Below are 22,386 nucleotides of genomic sequence, written 5' to 3' on the forward strand. Positions count from 1 at the left end.
GAGGTATCTTGATATAGGCAGCTTAAAATGGGCTATGAGTTCACGTACTTTAATCAGCAAAAATGATAAAATTTAATACATTTATGAACTGGCAAGGATGCAGGGGAATTGGAACTGTATGCATCCTGGTGGAAATATAATAAGTGAAACCACCTTAGTTATCAGTTTGCCTCTCCTAGTGGGATGAGAGGTGTGGACTTCATAGAAGACAGATTTTACTTGTAAATATCCACCCTAGGGAGATCACACATGTGAACAAGAAGGCAGGGACAGGGTATTTATTGCAGCATTTTGTCGATAACGCACCACGGCAAACAAACATCTAACATCAAGGAAAGAATAAAGAGAAACACTGGTTTGTGTGTACTACCAAGTGCTTTTTAAAAACTAGTTTTATTGAGATATAATTCACATACCATAAAATCCACGCCTTCAAAGTGCACAATTCAGTGTTTTTCAGTATATTCACAAGGTTGTGCAACCATCATCACTATCTAATTCCACAGCGTTTCCATCACCCCAAACAGAAACCCCAGACCTATTTGCTGTTTCTCTCCTTTCTTCCCTCCCCAGCCTGCCAGAAACCATTAATCTGCTTCCTGTCTCTAAGGATCTGTCTATTCTGGACATTTTATGTAAATGGAATCCTACAATACGCAGCTTTTTGTGTCTGGCTTCTTTCAATTATAATAATGTTTTCAAGGTTCATCTATATTGTGGCATGTAATGGTGCCTCATCCCTTTTTATGGGTGAGTAATATTCCACGGTAAGGTCAACAACTGAATTCTATACTGTAAACAATAAGTTAGACCCACAAAAATCAACTGGATGAATTTCAAAAGCATAATGTTGAGGACAATAAAAAAAGAATTGTAATATACAGTATGACTCTATATATATATGTAAATAACACATAAAATAGTGCTGCGTATTGACTATTAATAGATACTTGTGTAGTAAAAGTATGAAAAAATACATAGGAATAATATAATGTTTACCTCTGGGGCAGAAGTAAAATCATAGCAAAATATTCATGTCTAGAACATAAGGTCAATGTGCATATTTCTGTTTATATTATTTGGTGTTTTTCTTTATAATCAAATTCTTTCATAATTAAAAACTTAAAAAGAGAAAAGTTATGCAGCATACGCTTATGCATTAAGAATATTTACATATACATTCCTAATCTTTACACTTTCATTCATTTGTATACTTAACAATGACTTTCAAACGTGATTGAGTGACATAACTTTGGAAGCAAAGCTCTTTTATGTATGTCATTTGGTGCCATTGTCACACAAAAAGTCCATACTCAGAAAAATCCTTACAATGATGTATTCTCCTAAATTAAGTTATAGGCACCACATGACAAAATCCACATATATTCTCTAAGTCTGACTTCATTGTGTCCTTTGATTTTTAATAATAAAGAAATAATATAAACAGAAATAGGATGGTACTAAGAAAACTCTTACACTCATGTCAGAGAGAAAACTGGCCTTGATTTGAGATTAGACGGCTGCCCAGCAAGGCATAAAAGAATAATGAAGTAAATATATTTAGCTACTTACCAGGGTGCATGCTACATAGGGATGCTTTCGTCAGCTCACAATTGAGTGTCTACCTTTGTGGCTCATGTTTTGTGCTCCTTTGCAAAATCCCTGTGTCTGTGGAATGTCTCACCCACAGCAACCATACAAAACCATACAAGCTTCTCTGGGGAAACTGTTTTCTATTTATGTGGTGCCTTCCAGAATTCCCTAACAGTGTGTGTGTGTGTGTGTGTGTGTGTGTGTGTGTGTGTGTAAAGTACATGAGTTTTCCACCATGCACTTACACAGTAATTGTCCGCGAATGTAATTGTTCCACCTCGTACGCGCGCGCACGTGTATATAAACTACACATTCTTAGCCTGTTTTAAGTCAAACCATACTAAAGTCACACTCCAGATTTTGGGAAGACCAATCTAGTAATTTTTGATAGGAATGGAAGCAAGAAGAGAAAAAGTTAATATTATTACGGATTTTGCACCGAGGACACAGAGTGACCTGGATTTCCATGTCTAGTCATCTCAGCCGTCTTAATCCATACTCTGCTTCCCAGGGAAGACGCCCTTCCTCCAGTGGCTTCCGCCATCCTCCTACGCCGTCAGCGTTGCACATTCACAGGACCCTGGGGGCTCCTCGGCGGGGACAGAAGCTGCCTCAGATGGTGCCTTCGTGTTTAGATCAGCATAGGTCCCTTCCTGGGGATCTTCAGTCTTTGGGGAAAAGAGAAGGGTACACATGGGCACCTGCAGCTGAGCTGTCCAATATGGTAGCCATGAGCCACATACGGCTATTCAAATGAATTACAATTAAATTAAAAATTCAGGTCCTCAGTCACACCAGATCTATGTCAAATGTGCAGTAGCCACATGGGGCGGTGGCTGTGGAATAGGACAGCGCAGCTGTAGGACGTTTCCAGCTCTGAGGAAAGTTCCACCGACAGGGCCATTCTAGAATGGCTGTAGTTCTGGGAGGGTGAGGGGTTTGCTCTAGTATTAATAAAACGATACTGACAACCAGTGTTACCTGGTGCTAATAAAAATCAGAAATGTATGCTTTTGAGAATAAGAACCATACTATGAGAACATCTACTAGTACTGTAATATCATATTATTGTTTTAAACCATTTGACTGAGATATCATTTATAAATTGTAATTTTCCATTAAATTTCCATAAAATCCCTCAAAAATCTCAATTTGATGACTTTTTGTAAACTTGTAGAATGATGCAGCCATCACAATAGAGTTTTAAGAGCATCCATCACCCCCCAAAATTTCCTTGTGCCTGTCGGCAGTTACAATTTGCTCTCTGGCCCCATCTGCCCCACCCCCCACCCCAGCCATAGGCAACTACTGATTTGCCTTTTCTGGAGATTTTATATGAATAGAACAACGCTATATACAGTCCTTTGTATCTGGCTTTTTCTTTCTTTCTTTCTTTTTTTTTTTTAGATTTTAGTGTGTTTTTCCAGGACCCATCAGCTCCAAGTCATGTAGTTGTTTCAATCTATTTGTGGAGGGCGCCGCTCACAGTGGCCCATTTGGGGATTGGACCGGCAACCTTGTTAAGAGCACCGTGCTCTAACCAACTGAGCTATCCGGCAGCCTGGCTTTTTTTACTTAGCAAAATGTTTTTGAAGTGCATCCATTTAGGTTCTTCCTTTTTTATGGTTGAATATTATTCCATTGCATAGAGGTACCACATCATATTGTTATTATAATATTATTTTTATCAACAATTTGCTAATTGGTGCCATTAATCCAACATTTTAAATTGAGCAGATTTGTTAACTGACAATTTCTGTGAACCTGTGAACCGTGTTTTTTCATAACTTAAAAAAATACATATATCTAAATGAGTACAATGTACATAAGTGTATTTTAAATGCAACAGTGAACTATTTGTGCCTTTTGGTAACTCTCTAATTATTTGCTTTGGCTTAAACAATGAGCCAATGAGCCGGTGTCCCAGAGGAAAATGTAAAAATGTTATCTGATACTGCTCTTAGATGAAACACTAATGAACATTAAATCGCAAATACGCAGTATTTTAAATAGTAAAAAATTGATGAATGTAAATTCATTAACACTTGTTAATTGATGCTTTTATGCAGTCCATTTGTCATTTAAAATTTCCTGGAAACCTCCAATAAACCCTTTATGTTTAGACATTGCTAGATTTACACAAGCCTTTAAAATGGGGATTTTGATTCTCATTAGATATGGGAGGAAATGAAGGGTCCCAATCATGGGTATTTCGTGATTTGTCTCAGACCACACTAGTGATACTGTGTTTCTCCGAAAATAAAACCTAACTGGAAAATAAGCCCTAGCATGATTTTTCAGGATGACATCCCCTGAACATAAACCCTAATGCGTCTTTTGGAGCACAACTTAATATAAGAACCAGTCTTATTTTGGGGGAAACAGGGTAAATAGTAGACATTGAGAGCTGGGATTCAGTTACTTTGTAATTCAAAGCACACTTTTTTTTTTTTGAGATGTAATTGACATCTCAAAGATGTAATTGACATTGTGTAAGTTTAAGGTGTGTAACTTGTTGATTTGATACATTTATATATTGCCATTTGGTTACTGCCTGGGCGTTAGCTAGCTACCACTTTCATACTGGCACATAATTATCGTGTGTGTGGTGTGTGTGTGTGTGTGTGTGTGTTGAGAAGAATTAAGAGCTAGCCTCTTAGCAACTTTCAAGTTTACAATACAGTATTGCGGGCTATAGTCCTTATGCTGTGTGTCGGATCCCCAGGACTTATTTATCTACGAGTTACAAGTAGACAAACAATATCTCTCCAATTCTTCTGCCCTCCAGCCCATGGTAACTACCATTCTACTCTCTGTTTTTATGAATTCGGTCAAACACATGTTTTTACACACAATGTTAATTGGCCTCCTAATAGTGTGAATTGGGGAATCCATGTAACCAGAGTAGGGGCTGAACCAGGAAGCAGACAGGACCAGCCTGGGTGGTAAGTGAGCTCCTGGGGAATTCTAAAGGGGAGAACTCACCGAGAGGGATACTCTTTCTGGCCCGGATAAATCTGCATGTGAGTCAGAGAGAAAAAAAATTCAGTTCCAAGATAGCAGGAGTCAGGCTGTCATCTTTCATCCAGTGATTCTTTCCTGGGTTCTTTCTAAATCGCTTACCTGAAGCCTCTTGCTGGGGAAATTTGGAGTGGCTGGTTCTGAGAGAGAGAAACACATTCAAGTATGAGAGAGAGAAACACATTCAAGTATGAGATCTGAAGATTTTGGAGGGACAATAAAGACTTTGCAAGGGAGAGGAGGAAGGTCACAGCCTGGGCTGGGGGAAGGGGTGTGTCAGGGGGAACAGGATGGGGTTGGGCATGAGAAATGGGGGTCTCTGCACCATCCTCTGAAGGATGGACTGTGAGTTAAGTAGGGCACGAGACCTGACAAGTGTATCTACCTCTTGTTGGATTCTTCATGTGATGAACCTATAAAAAAATACAGGGCGAAATTTATCTAATGAGAGACTCCTTTTAAAAAAAAATTAGTTCAGGTGTACAAAACAATGTAATATTTAGACATTTACACCCCTCACAAAGTGATAACCCCCTCCCCCAATCTACTACCCCTCTGACATCATATACAGCTGTTACAATTCCATTGACTCTATTCCCTACGCTGTACTCCACATCCTGTGACTATATATATATATTAAATTATAGTTGACATTCAGTATTATTCAGCTTCAGCTTCAGGGAGAGACTCCTCTTTACTCCCCTTTCTCAGCGGTTTTAACTGGTGCTCCTCTGAACTTACCATGCTGAGTGCATCTGTAGATGAGGAAGACAGAGGGGAAGAGGAGAAAGATGATGAGGCAGCTGAAGGTGGTGACAAAGATGATTCTGGTGTCTGGAGGGAGAGGAGCAGATCAGAGAAGCAGTTGGGCTCCTGAAACTCCCTGATGGAGTTTACCGGAACAGCTAAGAGCAGCCAGAACCTGGCTTCAAAACATGGACCTGCCTTATCTCACTTAGCCTAATACTCTTAGATCTATCCACGTTGTCACAAATGCTAAGATTTCATTCTTTTTCACGGCTGGATACTATTCCATTGTATAACTGTACCACAGCTTCTTTATCCAGTCATCACTTCCATTGCTTCCATATCTTGGCTGTTGAAAATAGCGCTGCAATGAACACAGGGGTGCATATGTCTTTTGAATTAGTGTTTTGGGTTTCTTGGGATAAATACCCAGAGGTGGAATTGCTGGGTCATACAGAGAAAGACAAATACCATATGCCTTCACTTATATATGGAATCTAAAAAATAAAATAAATGAACAAACAAAACAGAAACAAACTCACAGATACAGAGAACAAATTGATGGTCTTCAGATGGGAGGGAGGTTGGAGCACAGGGTGAAAAAGGTGAAAAGGATCAAGAAGTACAAGTTGGTAGATACGAAAAAAGGTCAAGGGATGAAAAATACAGCACAGGGAATATAGTCGGTAATATTGTAATAACTATGTGTGGTATCAGGTAGGTACTAGACTTAACAGGGGGATGACTTTGTAAGGTATATAAGTGTCTAATCACTATGCTGTGTACCTGAAACTAATATAACATGTGAACTGTGATTGGAAAATAAATTTTAGAAAGATATGGAGCTTCAGAGCAGGGTCCCATTGCTTTAGGCCATTTGCTTGTTAATGTCCCTGAGTTTCTGTTTCCCCATTCAACGTCAGCACTTACAGAGGATGCCTGGCACGTGGGAAATTCCCCATAAATGTTTCATCCATCACAGTAATATTGTTTATTGCGAGCCACTCACGTTAGGTCTGCACGTGTGTTCTTTCTCATCTTGACGATGAGCATGCAAGAGAGGTTAGCTATCCTCGTTTCATTAATCCATAAAGGGAGCACCAGGAAGTCAACTGAATTCCCCAAGCTCCCATGGGCAGGATGGCCTTGGATCCTGGTGTGTCTAAGCCTTTAGGCCAGTCTGCCACAGGGTGAAGGTAGTGCTGGGCTGGCCACTGGGTGTCAAAATTCAAAATACATGATATTCTGAACCTCTTCCAGGCAACTGATAATCTGGTGAGATAACATGTACCCAACTAACTGTAATGCTACAGAGGTGATGAGAAGTCCAATAACAGGTGAATGAAAGTCCAAACTCTCACCCAGCTCAAGAATCATGTTTTACGTATTACACACACACACACACACACTCACACACACCCCAAAGTGTTATTCAGTCATGAGAAAGAAGGACAGCCTGCCATTTGCAACATGGATGGACCTTGAGGGCAGTATGCTAAGCAAAATAAGCCATAGACACATACTGCATGGTATCACTTATATGTGGAATCTAAATAATTAATAATAATAATAATATAGAAACAGGGAGTGGAATGGTGGTTACCAGGAGCTGAGGGGTGGGGGAAATAGGGAGATGTTGGTAAAAAGGTATAAACTTTCAGTTACAAGATGTTATAAGGTCTGAGGATGCAATGTACAAGCACGGTGACTATAGTTGATAATACTGTATTGTATACTTAAAATTTACTAAGGGAGTAGAGCTTAAGCATTCTTACCCTGCCCTGCCCCCCAAAAAAGGTAAATATGTGAGGGAAGTTGAGGGATGTGCTCATTATCTCAATGGGGGGTGTCCTTTCACAATGTGTACGTTTATCAGATCAACACATTGTACACTTTATATACCGTACCATTTTATTTGTCAGTTATACATACCTCAATAAAGCTGGGGTGGGGCGGGAGGAAGGGAAGAAGGGAGGAAAGAATACCTAATTTGAAGAGGTAGGTAATGATGAAAAGTACTGGCTCTAAGGCACCCAGTCTAAAATCTGACTCATTGCATCAGATAATGAGACTCCGGTGAAAAAACTGTGGTTTTCTCCCCCAACAGTCCACCCACACCCACCTCCCTCTGTAACAGATGCTGTCATTTCCTCTGCACCCATGCTCCCCCAGGTCCCTTTGCCATTTTTATGTACTCTAGATCTTGGCTTCTCTCCCTTTCCTATGTGAACACTTGCATCTGGAAGGATCCCAAATGCCTTGTAATTTATGTGCCTCAGGGTCACCAATGACTTATTTGTCGGAAAGCGAATGCCCTAGCTCCTCAGCTCCCCCACCCCACACTGGGAACCTTCTCTGTGTCCTGCGCTTTCCTGCAGGATTGAGCAAAAGACACCAGCTGAGGTGGAATATCCCATTGTTGTTTAGTCTCTTTGCCTCAAAATCCTTGTTCTCTACTCCCCTTCAATGTCACTTTTGCACTAATGCTTAAGAGTCTGCTTTTGTTGGCACTGAATCAAAGAGACCCTCCAAAGCAAGAATTCTGTAAGTGTATCTCTATGGACGTATAAAAAGACGGCAGAAATAGCTGTTCCTGGACTAGCAGGGCCCCTGGAGAAAGCACAGAAACATCAGCCCTTTCTTAACCTTTCAGTTCTCCCCTTGTCCAACCTGCAGTTCTCTCACATAGCACTTCGCTAGAAATGAGAAGTAAATTATTGCAAAATGGTCCTCTTCCTATGGCCTCACAATCCATTGAACTGGGTTCACCCTGAGATGTCCACATATCCTGGTCAAATTTCACATCTCTATTTACAAGTTGCCAAAATAAATGACAAAGGGTCTATGATATTGGTCTGGAGGAATCGACTGAGAAATGGATACAGCTTGACACAGGCACCAGAAAGAAAGCCTGGCCTTGTGTCAAAGTTAGGTGATGAAATTCACCATCAGTCTGCATAGAACTGGAGTATAGGTTCCCTTTCTGGCAGCTCCGAGGCATACATATAGAGGCTGGGGGCAGCATATCTGTGCTTAAACGTTTGTCATTCTGTTGAGAATTGTGGTGGTATAAATGTGAACTCAGAAAGTACATTTTAAGAAATGATATACACACCCACTATGATGGCTATAATAAAGTAAAAGGAAATTAACAAGTGTAGGCAAGAAGGTGGAGATATTGGAACCCACATATATGACTGCCGGGAAGGTAAAATGGTGCAGTCACATTGGAAAACAGTCTGGCAGTTCCTCCAGAAGTTAAACATAGAGTTACCATATGTCCCAGCAATTCTACCCATAGGTAGACACCGAATTGAAAGCAGGGACTCAGACACTTGTACACCCATGTTTGTAGCAGCATTAAATGCAATAGTCAAAAGGTAACAGCAACCCAAATGTCCATCAACTGATGAATGGAGGAACCAAAGGTGGTCTATCCATACAATGGAATATTATTCAGTCATTAAAAAAATGAAGCACCAACACACTCTACAACCTGGATGAACCCTGAAAACATTATGCTAAGAGAAAGAAGCCAGTCTCAAAAGACCACATATTGTGTGAATCCATTTATAGGAAACGTCCAGACTAGACAAAACCATGCAGTCAGAAAGCAGATTAATAGTTGGCAGGCTGTGGTGGGAGAGAGGGGCAGAGGGAGTGACAGCTTAGTGGGTAAAGGGGGACTTATAGAGTGGTGATGGTCACACAACCTTGCGAATACACTAAATTCCACTGAATTATACACTCTAAAATGGTGCGGTTAATGGAATATGAATTATATATCAATAAAAAAGAAAGGAAATAAATTACACAAGAGCTAAAAATATGAAAGCTTTGCTTCTTCTTCCCTCTCACACACTGCTAGACTTCCCACCTCATTTCTGACATGTCTGTGCTCCTCGACTATCAGATTTCAGGTCTCTCGAAGAAAACACGCTAGTGTGAGCTATGCTCATACAGCTGGAGTAGCAGTCACGTCCCAAGCCTCTTAATATCAAACACATTTCAACGACTAATATTAATACTTATTTCGCAAAGACACTTTGGAGAATATCTTTTTTGAAAAGATGGATTATAGCAGGCTCTAATGACAGCCTTTAACAATATTGGCCCTTTGGTGTAGATTGCAGAGAGGTGATGAGTTGCTAAAAAGCGTGAGTAAGTGTCTAGGTGTCACTGAAGTCCAGATGAGTTCCTGTTTCCGTCTAAAGCTACCAAACGCCTAATTTTTATGAGAATCTCGGAGGACAGAATCTTAGTCAATTCTTCGCGGAAAAGCAACATCAGAGAAAAAGAATTTTATATTCACCTATTTTTGAGAACTTTAAAGTTTTAACAACAACTCAATAATACATATTCCCAAAGTACCCCGAACTTCACAGGTCCCCATCCCAGTTCCCAAACCAGTCACATAAGCTCACCCACAAACTTCACAAACCACCACCGTAAGTTTTCATTATGTAAAATGGCAAACAATGCACCTCGTGCTGTTTTACTCACCAGGTTTTTAAGAACCTGGGAGTGGTTCAGAGGTCATCTTTCCCAAAAGGGCATTAGTTTCCCCAATCACATTAAGAAAATGGGCATTAAGATTCTCCTTGTTCCTTTCAATCAAAGGGGGATCCCCTGCCTCATGACGTGGATAAAACTGGAAAAAACACCTCTCTCTAATTATCTTACCTGTTTTTATTGAGGAAGCTCCAGGTCCATCATGGCCATCTAGAAAATAAGATGCAAAAAAAGTAATCACAACGATTATACGTTCTACTTATGGACTCTGGGTAGCAGAAAAGAGAATGTCTTCTCCATTCTCTTGGTGCTCACTAGGTCCCCAAACAAGGTTAGAACACTAGATTACTCTTCTTAATACTCCTGGAGTTTGATATTATTTTTATTAACAAAAATATTTATGAATGACACAACTAACTCCCCCCATTCCAATCCTATTCCTTGCCAATCTTCCCTCTCCCAGGAAAGAGCACCACCATTTTGCAAATATTTTCTCCCATTTAGTAGGTTGCTTTTTCATTTTGTTGATTGTTTCTTTTGCTGTGCAGGAGTTTCTTAGTTTGATGTGTCCCACTTATTATTTATTTTTGCTTTGCTCCTTGTGCTTTTGGTGCCGTATATATATATGGCTAAGACCAATGTCAAGGGAATTTTCCCGTATGTCTTCTTCTAGGAGTTTTATGGTTTGGGGTCTTATGTTCAGGTCTTTAATCCATTTCAAGTTAATTGTTGTGAGTGATTAAGATAGGAATTTCATTCTTAAGCATGTGGATATCAGTTTTCCCATCATCATTTCTTGAAGAGACTATCCTTTCCCCAACGAGAATTCTTGGCTCCTTTGTCAAATATTAGTTGATCATATGTACGAGGGTTTATTTCTGGGCTCTCTGTTCTGTTCCATTGCCCTATGTATCTATTTTTATGCCAGTGCCATACTCTTTTGATTACTAAAGCTTTGTAGTATACTTTGAAATCAGTAAGTATGATGCCTCCAGCTTTGTTCTTCTTTCTCAGGATTGCTCTTGCTATTTATGGTCTTTTGTCTATGCTACAAATTTTAGAATTGTTTCTTAGTTTCTGTGAAAAATGCCATTAGAATTTTGATGGAGATTGCATGGAATCTATAGATGGCTTTGGGTAATGTGGACATTTAAACAATATTAATTCTTCTGATCCATGAACATGGGATAACTTTTCATTTGTTTGTGTCTTCTTCAATTTCTTTCATCAGAGTCTTGTAGTTTTCACTGTACAGATATTTCACCTACTTGGTTAAATTTATTTCTAAGTATTTTATTGTTTTTGGTGCTATTTTTAATGGGATTATTTTATTTCTTTTTCAGATATTTGTTATTGAATAGAAACAAGACTGATTAGTGTATATTGATTATATATCTTGCAACTTTACTAAATATGTTGATTAGTTCTAACAGTTTTTTTGGTTGCGTCCTTAGGATTTCCTATATTTAAGATCATATTATCCTCAAATAAAAGACACTTTTACTTCTTCCTTTCCAATTCGAATGCCTTTTATTTCTTTGTCTTGCCCGATTGCTCTGGCGAGGATTTCCAGTACGATGTTGAACAGCAGCAGTGAGAGTGACCACCTGATCTTAGAAGAATAGATTTCACCATTGAATATGATATTATGTATGGGTTTGTCATAAATGGCCTTGCTGTTGTTGAGGTATATTCCCTCTATCCCCACTTTGTTGAGAGTTTTTATCTTAAAAAGATATTGTATTTTGTCCAATGCTTTTTCTGCATCTACTGAGTTGATCACATAGTTTTTATCCTTCATTCTATCAATGTAGTGTATTACATTTATTGATTTATGTATGTTGAACCATCCTTGCACCCCAGAGATAAATCCCACTTGATCATGGTATTTGATCCTTTTAATGTGCTGGTGAATCCAGTTTGCTAACATTTGAGAAATTTTGCTTCTATATTCATTAGGGATATTGGTCTGTAGTTTTCTTGTAATGGCCTTGTCTGTCTCTGGTATTAGGGTAAAATGAGCATGGGAGTACCCCCTCTAGCTTCAACTTTTTTGGAAGAGTTTGAGAAGGATTGGTGTTATTTCTTTAAATGTTTGGTAGGATTCACCAGGGAAGCCATCTGGTCCTAGACTTTTTCTGGGGGTTGGGGGGGGGGGGAGCAGATTTTTTATTATGGGACTTTGTTGTTATTGTTGGGAGATTTTTGATTACTGATTCAAGCTCCTTACCCATTATTGGTCTGTTCAGATTTTCCATTTCTTTATGACTCAGTCTTGCTTTGTAGACTTACACAAAGGCTCTCTCATTCACAGGTGATTGCTGAAGTCCATGTTCTCCAGGGGCTCCCAGACCACAACCAAGAGGGGCTGGAACCAGTTCACAGTCTCCCGCTGATCTCAGCCAGTACTGAGGTCTGTCTGCCTATTACCCAATGCACAGGTGGGCAAGACTTCTCCCAGGTCTCTTGGCATATGGTGCTGGATACCACAACTCCCACAGATGCACTTTTGTTTGCGGATAGATGCTGAGTTTTTGTTGTTGAAGGGGCAGGGACAGAACAAGGATGTCTTATGCCACCATGATGATCAGTTTGTTTTTTTCTTACTTTCTTGACTTGTAGTGGTTTTGGGATCCCTGTTTTCAGCAAAGCAATAATGATATATTCAGTTCTGTTGCATGGAATTAGACACATCGGAGTGTCACACTGTGACCTAGAGTCATCTCTGGGTCTACACTGACTGACAGGGAAGGTGTTAGGAGTGATCCTGAAAAGGACAGGCCAATGGAGGTGAAGAGAAGGACCAGGGCTTCCTGTTTTCCACTGTGCCTGGGCACGTTCTCACCTATGTCTCTGTATCAACTATATCTTTTATTTTCTGCATTTGATGCTTTGACATCTTGGGACCTTGCTGACCCTGGAAGGATTCCTCTGCCAGGGTTATCCAATTCCTAGAGATAGGAAATAACTCTCCTTCAAGTGTACTTTTCATATGCAAACCAACCAACCCAGAGCATACACTCCCAACAACCTCCTTCACTGGGCTCTCACACTCTGGGCCACTATTCCCCTGCCCTAATCACCCCAGGGCCAGGTCCCAGACAACCAGGGACAGCCTCTATACCCCAACCTTATGCCTGTTGCTTCCCAGAAAAACCACTATAAAGGCTCTTCCTCAGAGTCCTCTCCCTCCCTTTGCGTTCTGACTGACCCTGGTGCTGCTTCATATGACCCCGCATGGCATGGCATGCCCCTAAATGGTACCAAACTATTTCTTCAATGACAATTGTTTCTTAATCCCTTGGCCTTACTGTACCTCAAATTTCCTACTAATACCTCTATTCTAAAACACTGCCCCACGTCCACATCATCGAGACCCACTCAGAATCCCTGATGAGAGTCTTGCCCTCACACTCAGTTCCCATTTCCCTACACTCAATATATTGCATCTGTATTTTGTTTCCTGGATTCCTTCCTCCCCTACCAGATACCAACACAGGAAAAGGTGTACCAAGGAACAGACCTGAGGCTGCCCTACTCACCTGTGACCACCAGTTGTAGGTGTTCACTCTTCTCTGACCACTCGTGGGAACCTGTTATCTTGTAGGCACAAAAGTAAGTTCCAGCGTTCTTAGGCTCCAGGTTCGTGAGGAGGAATTCAGCATCGTGCCCTGCTGAGCTCTGCTCCTTCTTGTACCCAGAATCCTGCAACTTCCCCAGCATGAACGTCACATTCTGGACGTGACATTGGCACTTCAGGGTCACGTTACTACTGCGTTCAACCACTGACCTGGGCAAGGCGCTGAGGGACGGTCTGGGAAGTTTCTCTGGAAAGAATTCAGAGTTAGTTTGACTCTTCATCTTGATGACCACAAACTCACTCCTAGAATTCTGAAGATTAAAGGGAAAAGTCATGAAACTTGCGATGCAGGAACAAACAGTTTACGCGGGAGGCAACTCACCGTTCTTTTGCTCATGCTCATAGTCCAGACACAGTCCTGGAAGAGAAACGCTCATGAGAGATGAATGATGTGCTTGTCTTTGAGTACAAATCAGGCAGAGGACGGACAGCTAATTTGTTCACGATCTGCTCTATTCCTTGCAGGTGCTCCCCGGGTTTATTTTTCACTTTTTATTTTCGGATTTATTGCACTAAAGCTTTCATGATTAGTCCATTTGCCTTCTAGTACTCATTGAACATTTACCTATATTTTCCCCTCCTATTTTCTGGGTTTGCAGTGTTTGTCCTTACCATTTCATGCAATTGTTATTTTACTGTGCAGTATGGGGGTTTCCTCCATCATTCAAAGGGAGTTTGTGGCACAGGAAATAAATATGGGGAAGATGGCCAGTCTCTGTCTGCCCAGCATATTCTGCCCTGCAGCTGGAGGTCTGGGGTATGGTGACAACTGCCACCTCTAAAGTTCAAATGTGAACTTTGGGGAGGGCTGTACTCAGAAGGAGGAGGAAGGAACTGGGGCAGAGGACAAGTCCTGATATCCCCTCCACAAGCCCCACTCACGAAGGAGGACCTGGGGCTTTGTGAGGTGGGGCTGCTGGTTCAGTCAAGAGATCCCATGAGACCAAGCCAACATTATAATCTAGGTCATCCTTTTAACAGGCTGTCTGTTTAATTACATTATGTTCAAGTTGAGCACGGTTAAAATCAGGCTGAGGATAGGGATGGTCAGAAATTTTTCTTCTTATCTGTCATCCCCAGGTATGGTTCTACTCTGTATTCACGTGTATTCCTGTTGTGTTTGTACCCAACCCACAGCATTTCACACCCTGTAGACTCTGCCCTCCTATATACCAATGGAACAGTCAGAGCACGACTGTGCTGTTTAGAGGATACAGAGCTGGCGTTCCCATCCGAGCACTGCATGTCAGCTGAGTAAACAGACGGTGTTACTACACATCTCTGCACCTTGCATTCCTTCTCTCTTTTGTGCGAGCATCAGAATGAAGGCATGACCATATCACAGCCTATAAAACTGTGACAGGTGGCCTGTGTCCAATACTCAGAAGTCGTCACTGCTGTTCTTGCCATGTTTCCCACATTAACCCCCACTCCACTGTGAAATTTCTCACCCATCCAAACCCATCCCTCCCAGTTCTGGAGACTCACCGAGGCAAAGCAGAAACAGGAATCCTATGACCATAGCGTCCCTTCCACACGGACCAAGAGTCTGTCTTCAGTTTCACAGTTCGAAGGAAGAAGGGAGACCGGGGTGATCTCAGCTCTCCAACTGCCCACTTTGTCCCGAGGATGTGTGGGGAGACGTTTGGCCCTGACACTCTGGTTCTCCACACCATCTGGTGTAGTTTCCTTCTTGCAACTGACTCAGGAAACCAAAAGCCATCAATGACAACACCTTCCCCCAAAATCCGGTTTGTGGGGCTACAGCTCCGCCCACTCCAAGACCCGTTTCATCTCATCTGAAGTCCTGCCCAAGACATTTTCTTTAAAAAATATTTTTTTGGAAATAGTTTTAGAGTCATAAAAAAGAATATATGGAGTTCCCACACGTATCCATCAGCCAGCTTCCCCAGTGGTAATATAACTATTGTACATTATTGAAAGCAGAGAATTGGTATTGGTGCAATACAATGGCTGGTCAAGACATAGTAACATTTCAAATGCTGGGATCTCTGAAAGAGCTGGATACTCACTGCTCTTGAGAGCAGGTAGGTCAACAAGAAAACAGAAATGACTGTGTCTATCTTTGAGGCTGAGTAAATTTGTCCCCTAGTAAACTGTGACAAACGGGTCACACCACAGTCAGATTTCTAATGTGCTTTTCCTTACAGAAAAGAAAATAATCAAGGGACATTTGAAAGCTCCCATGCAGTTGTCTCCAAATGGGAAGAGCATAAGCCCATTTTCTAAGGAGCTAAGGAAGAAACATTGGTAAACTAAGGAAGTAGTTCCTCTCTAGAAGTACAATATACATTCATCTTTCATGCTACTTGCTTCTTTCTAAGTGTTGACCTCAAAATAAAAGAGCCTTTCAAAGTGAGAGGCAATAAGCATTTATTTAAGATCAATAAGAATAGCTATTGATCTATTTAGGATGCACTGACTCAGACAGAAGCTCAAATAGTGTTCTGATTAGGAGACAAAGGCAGTGGGTATTTATGAGAAAGGGAAGGGGAAAAACTGCATCAATACAAGGAGGGCATTACTATAGGTGCAGATAAGCTAACACAGTGATACTAATTCTAAACAATATTCTTAGTTTTCAGTGTAGTCATTAGTCCAGTAGTCATAATAACTGTTTTCTTGTTATCTTTGAAAATATTAATAGTTATTTGGGACACAAGTTTGCTTAAGCTCAATCCAAAGGTTATTTTGCCCTGTTTTAACATTCCAAAGGTTTGAGGGCTAAGACATGCAAGGCAGTTCCTCTGGATCGCAGCTCTGACTCCATTTTAAAATAGCTCTGTTTCTATTACTATTTACATAAATCAGTTAAGACTTCTGTTGACTAATGACTGCCTCACATAACTGAAAACACTAGGGTTGTAATGGGTTCAAGCATGGGTGGACCCAGTTATGGCACTGGGAATCTGTCGTCCTCTGAGTCAAGGTGCCACTTTCTACTGTATAGACTTTGTTCTCAGGTTGGTTCTCTTTATATGCTAGAAAGATACCCATCAGCATCTTTAGGCTGAAATAGTGTACTTACACTGACACATGAAACAAAAGTCCTGGGACAGACTCACATTGCTTGATCTTGGTTCACATGCCCATTCCTAAATCCACAGACATAGCCAGGATGATGGGTTACACTGATTGGCCTTTTGGGGGAACATGTGCACACCAGGCGCTAGGAAGCTGGGTCAGTCCCATTTAGCCACAGAGAGTGGCTGAGAAATAGTTGGCCAATGTCCCACTCAAGATAGTCTTACCAGAATATATGGGATATTAGTAGCTGGCCATGCAAAAAATCAATAGTGTTCATTATGTAACTTCATCTGCCAATATCAGGCTGTGCCTCAGGAAAGAATTAGGCCTCCTTCAAACAACTAATCTAATCTGTGGTTCTGGTCTCCTTTAACCGTGAGGTCACTGAAATAATGTGCAGGTGTTGAGACGGTTTTTCCTGCAGGCCCCCACCCCCACCCCCCCGAGAGCTCAATCTCCCCCTTATTGGAGCTATCTCCGGCAAGCTCCCCCTAAGAGCTCTGTCCCCCCTTCCACCTCCCTCCTTATCGAAGCTGTCTCCTGCAGGCCCTCCAGCTCAGAGCTCCATCCCCCTCCTCCTCCCATACCTTATCAGAGATGACTCCTGCAGGCACCATAGTTAGAGGCCTCCCTGTCAAAACAAAGTTGAGGCATCACAGCTGCTAGGGACGGATCTCCCTGGCACCCTGGCCAGATTCCCCCCACAACCCGGAGGCCTGATCCTATAAAGCAAAGCCCCTGACCCCAGTCAGTGCTCAGTTCTTTGGGAAATATCCCACTGAGCCCGCTAGTGTAATAAAGCTGAGTTCTCCTTGCCCTCTGGGTGCCGTTTGTGTCTCTCGGTCCTCACCGTTTTTTTCCGCAACACAGGTGCAATTACATTATAATAATGTGGATGGAAAAGGGGCCACATATTAAACCTGAGAAGCTCAGGAGACTGAAAATAACCACATAGGATGGCGTGGACATAAAAATTCCTAACTAAGGTGTGCCATGGCAGGAAGTCACATGCTTGGCCTTTAGCTTCCTTGACAAAGGTCAGTCTTTACCTTAAGTGAGCTTATCTGTTGTCTTTTTGCATCTAAGATAACATACCCTTGGAATGTCAGAGTAATCCCTTTTTCCGGACCCCCCAGGGGGCACAACCCACCACACCAGAGCATGAAACTACAAAGTCCTTCACTGTTACCTTGTTTCCCAAATATTACTAAATTGGTGCAAAAATAATTGCAGTTTAAAAGATTAAAGATAACTGCAAAAACTGCGATTACTTTTGCACCAACCTAATATCTCTACGTGCTGTAAAATGCTATCAACTATCCTGTACCCACCAATGTAAAAAAAGTGTCTCTCCATTTTACCTTTTATCCAATCCCAGAGATTTCCCCGCTTTGCTTTCTCCCACCCCCTTAATCTACAGCCAATAGATTTCATGTAACCCTCCTCCTTTGATTCTAATGTATAAAATAAGTTGCACAACAGCGATTTTCTGGAGCATTTTCTCAATCCACTGAGACTTTGCTTCCCGGCAATTGTCGTCAGTTTGGCTCAAATAAACTCTTATAAGGTTTCTCTTAGGCTGGATGCTTTTTCATTGACATTATACATCAAATTTATAGAATTATTAGGTCCCATGCCTGTGGTTGTGAGGGGTAGGACAGAAACCCAGTATTACAAGGGTTGAAACATCTTACATCTCAAAGTAGATGCCAGCTCCTCAAATACACAATACACCAGCAGAGGCAATGAACAGCTGAGGGAGAAACCAGGATGAGATACATTCTCCTGGAGGCTAAATGGATCAAGTGCCCCAGACTGGACTGAAATTATTGGAGGGATTAAGATTGGAACAGAAGACAGAGTAAGTGGAGAATAGCTCCAACTCTGGGCCTCTCCATGCCTGTAAAAGACATTGTTAGACGCTCATAGAGGCTCATTGCCTTCTGATTCAACCACAACCTGTGCTGCAACTGATTTTTATTTAAGTGCAGTTTCTCAGGAATTATGCTACCACCAGTGGAAAGTGAGTTCTGATTTCTATTAAGATTTGAAATCACAAAGAATCAGTCCTAACTGCAACAGGAGTGCTTGCGAGTGCACACGTGTTCTCCATATTGTTCAGATCAGTTGATTTCTGTCTAGATCTATCTGTATCAGGTGACTTGGCTCTTGTTCACTTTCTGAAAGAGAGGCCAAAAGACCCTCGTGTGTCCACTTCCACCTAAGCCTGGCTCTCCACACTCCAACATCAACTGCAACTATTGCCAAACTCTTCCTTTTACTGCCCGCCACTTCCATCTTTGATTTTGACAACTTCCCCTTATCTAGAGCATTCCACATTTCACATCTTGATTCAAACCCCACATCTTCCATGAAGTTTTTCTGATTCTGGCCCTTCTGTTACCTCCAATAGCACTAACTTCAGTTCATTTCATGCTACCTTGCAAGTTTGTCTTTCTGCTTAAGCTAAAGGACCAGGGCATGAGCTCATCTACCCTCCACCAATCCCAGGAAGGTGTTCCGCACACAGTAGGCACTCAATAACATGGACCCAGGTTTGATGCAAAGCAAGCATTACTCTCAAGTGCTTTCAACCCTATTAAGTGCCAGAGGATGACCAACACGTAGGCAGGCCGGGAGTGAGGGAGTGGGAGGCGTGGAGGTTGGTGGGGTGCTATAAATCCCAGCAGCCTGTGCAGGTCTGGCCCTGATGGAGGATGGGAGGAACTGTTTTGCTTTGCTTTTTCCACAGAACAAGGCTCCAACCACGTAAGATATTGGAGTGTCTGGCAGGGGAGGTACGGGGGACTTTAACGAGCAGCAGGACATTCGCTTGGACAGACAGTGCACTTTCGCCATGTCTGGGCAGCAAAAGAAGAAAGCACCACCTCCCACGTACCAGCAGAGATTACTAAGACGCCTGCCCCATTCCGCGCGCGCAAGCCACGCGCGCTGCCCCCACACATGCACTCCCGTAGCGCGCGCCGACCCCCTCGCGAGCGCCCTGGACCCGGCGGCCAGGGATCCGGGACATGCGCAATACGCCGGTCCGAAGTGTGCTTGCAGCGCGCGCCTTGTGGAATATTCTGTGCGCTCCTTCTGCGCACCGCAGCGCACGCACCTCGCGCGTGCCATCCCCCACGCACGCCGTCCCCACGCAGCCAACCCCCACGCGCACCACCCCCTACGCACGCTGGCCTCACCCCACGCGCACCACACCCCTTGCTCGCTCAGGGGACCTAACGGCCAGACACTGTGGGAGCATGAGCAGTATCCGAGTCTGGAGCGCGCGCAGCGTGCATCTTCTGGAATCTGTGCTCCGTCTTGATAAAGACTAACTGGTACTTTAAGGAGACGTAATCAGGTGGGAGGATCTACGGAAGGAGCTAGGACTAACAGAAGTTCATGTGAGGACCCTACAGGAAAAAAAAAATCTATGGTTCTACCTTCTTTTATAATAAAGCTGTATGGTTCTAACTTCCTTTTTCCCTTCCTTAACTATCCCTTCATCTTGGCACGCTGGCCAGAATGTGCATGTGGCTTGCCAAGTCTGCAGGTGCTGGGTTGTAGCCCTTCCCTCCGCCCCCATAAATCCTTTTCGGTGTGAAATACCTCGTTGATACTTTTCAGTCTACAGCCGGCGCACTCCAGCGCAGGCTCCCCATGGGTGCCATTCCCACGAGCCCCACGCACGCTACCCCCCACGTACGCCGCAATCCACGCACACTTCCCATCTCTAACTCATTCCGGACTTGGTGCCAGACCTTCTGGGGGCGTGAGCAGTACGCTGAGTGTGCAAGCAGTGTGCGTCTTCTGGAATCTTTTGTGCACTCCATCTGTGCACCTGCTGCATGGCGTGCACGCTGTGGCCTCAGCTGCCCTGGCGTCTGTTCCGGGAGGGGCCTGAGAGATGCTCCCTGGGTCGTGGGACCTCCTCACTGCGGGCTCGTGTCCTAGTGAGGAAGCACGGCGCCCCCAACCGGTGAGTACAAGCCGGCTCTGCGGCCGGGTAGCAGAGACAACCGCAGTTGCCAGCTGAGCGGATGCTGGGAAAGGAGGTCGCCCGCGCTGTCGCGGTGCCTGTTGCCTCCAGCCGGCATGGAGTGGGGAGCAGCCCAGGTGCAGGGGCAGGCAGTGCACGGTGCGGCCCCTGCTTTGGCTCTTCCATGGCCTCTTCCTTCCCTGGAGGACAGGGTTTCTTTGATTTCAGTGTGTCGACTGAAAAATGATGTTGACTAGGTGTTTCATCACCAAAAAGGATTTATTTGGGAAAAAGAAAGGGGTACAGCCCAGTGCACACAGACATGGCAGGCCACGTGCACTGTGCGCATGCCAAGGTGAAGTGGTACTTGAAGGGAAGAGGAAGTTAACGGAAGGGGAAGTTAGAACCATGGAGCTTCACTATAAACAAGAGTTCTTCCTGTGGGGTTCTCGCAATTCTAGCTCCTCCCATAGACCCTCCCAACTGATTATGTTTGTTTAAAGTTCCAGTTAGTCTTTATCAGGTATGGTCCCCAAAAGAGCGCCCAGAATATGCCAAGGGGTTCTTTTTCTTTCCAGATCTGGCTATTAGTTTAACCAGTTTAATGCTTTTAAAGGCTTAAAATAGGGCATCCAGACATACCATGCATGTCCTTTCATCTTTTTTTTGTAGTCAAATACATTTGACAGGTAACATTGTGTAAATTTAAGGTGCGCAGGGTGTTACTTTCATACGTTTGTATATTGTAACATGATTGCCAAGTCCTGGGGATATTTTTCACATTACATAATTGTATACAGCAGGTCCTTGAATGATGTCGTTTTGTTCAATGTACCCGTAGTTTGGTTATAACGTTGAGATGCCTAGGGACTTAACTCTTGTTTATATCAATTAGCCTATGGTAAAATTAGTTTCCTTATGCAGTGTCACTTAAAGTTGCAGAATCTGTGACGTTAAGTGATGACTTACTATATAGTATTATTGTGGCTTATTTATGACTCCTTACAAGTTTGTACCCTTAAAAAACGTCAGTGTTATTTACCCATCCCCCATCACCTGGTAACCACCATTTTACTCTCTGTTCTTTACAAGTTTGACTTGTTTACATTTCATATATAAGTGCCAGTATTAGTCTTTTTCTGACTTACCTTGCTTATTGTAATGTACTTAAGATCCATCTGTGTTGTTGCTAATGGCAGGATATACTCCTTTCTCATGGCTGAATAATTTTCCATTGTGTGTATATGTGTATGTGTATAGGGGTATATGTGTGTGTGTGTGTATCGTCTTTATTCATCCGTTGATGGGCATTTGGCTATTGTGAATAATGCTGCCATAAACATGGAATGTATGCAGAAGGTGCCAAAAAATGTATACACATTTTAAGAAAGGAAAAAACTGTATTACTTAATATATACCGATAACAAAAGATGAATGCAAGTCATGTGTATACATTTTTTTGGTCACCCCTGGCATAGCTCATCAAAATCCTGTTCTCTTTTCCTTTAGGTATACTCAGAAGTGGGATTGCTGGCTCATACGGTAGTTCTATTTTTAACTTTTTGAGAACCCTCATATTGTTGAAAGTGGTTGCACCAATTTACATTCCCACCAACAGTGTATCAGGGTTTCCTGTTTACCACATCCTTTCACTTGTTATTTTTTGTCATGTTGATAATAGCCATACCAACAGGTGTGAGGTGGTATCTCATTGTGGTTTTGATTTGCATTTCCCTGATGATTAGTGATGTTGAATATCTCTTTGTGTGCCTATTGGCCATTTTGTTACCGTCTTTGAAAATAAAGTCTATTTAGTTTGGCCCACTTTTTAAAAAAGATTTTA

General features: G+C 42.5%; 1 protein-coding gene across 6 annotated transcripts; it reads right to left on the reverse strand.

Annotated features, from left to right (window-relative positions):
* Positions 1 to 374: 374 nt before the first annotated feature.
* VSTM1 (V-set and transmembrane domain containing 1) lies at positions 375 to 20,271 on the reverse strand. 6 transcript variants are annotated; one of them, XM_074315955.1, is made up of 10 exons: positions 20,174 to 20,271; positions 15,002 to 15,336; positions 13,664 to 13,700; positions 13,416 to 13,578; positions 10,045 to 10,083; positions 5,356 to 5,448; positions 5,000 to 5,027; positions 4,717 to 4,754; positions 4,579 to 4,610; positions 375 to 2,261 (listed from the first exon to the last, which is right to left on the reverse strand). In XM_074315955.1, exons 2-10 carry the CDS (start codon positions 15,187 to 15,189, stop codon positions 2,142 to 2,144), a joined length of 738 nt encoding a protein of 245 aa, XP_074172056.1. In that variant the 5' UTR covers positions 15,190 to 15,336; positions 20,174 to 20,271; the 3' UTR covers positions 375 to 2,141. The 6 variants fall into 6 exon arrangements, with proteins under 6 accessions (XP_074172056.1, XP_074172057.1, XP_019571442.1 ...); XM_074315956.1 differs by having other exon boundaries at positions 15,002 to 15,212; positions 20,174 to 20,246; XM_019715883.2 differs by lacking the exon at positions 20,174 to 20,271 and adding an exon at positions 13,836 to 13,871 and having other exon boundaries at positions 13,416 to 13,700; positions 15,002 to 15,180.
* Between the last annotated feature and the right edge of the window lie 2,115 nt (positions 20,272 to 22,386).

This window comes from Rhinolophus sinicus, linkage group LG11 (genome assembly GCF_036562045.2).
Source record: "Rhinolophus sinicus isolate RSC01 linkage group LG11, ASM3656204v1, whole genome shotgun sequence".
In the NCBI taxonomy this organism is placed as follows: domain Eukaryota; kingdom Metazoa; phylum Chordata; class Mammalia; order Chiroptera; family Rhinolophidae; genus Rhinolophus; species Rhinolophus sinicus.

Excerpts from the sequence above, each read along its gene's own strand:
- VSTM1 (XM_074315955.1), bottom strand. The coding sequence starts at position 15,189 with ATGGTGTGGAGAACCAGAGTGTCAGGGCCAAACGTCTCCCCACACATC. Across the intron at positions 10,084-13,415 it reads CCTACAACTGGTGGTCACAG|ATGGCCATGATGGACCTGGA; the intron begins GTGAGTAGGGCA and ends CTTATTTTCTAG. Across the intron at positions 4,755-4,999 it reads CATGAAGAATCCAACAAGAG|AACCAGCCACTCCAAATTTC; the intron begins GTAGATACACTT and ends TCTCTCTCTCAG.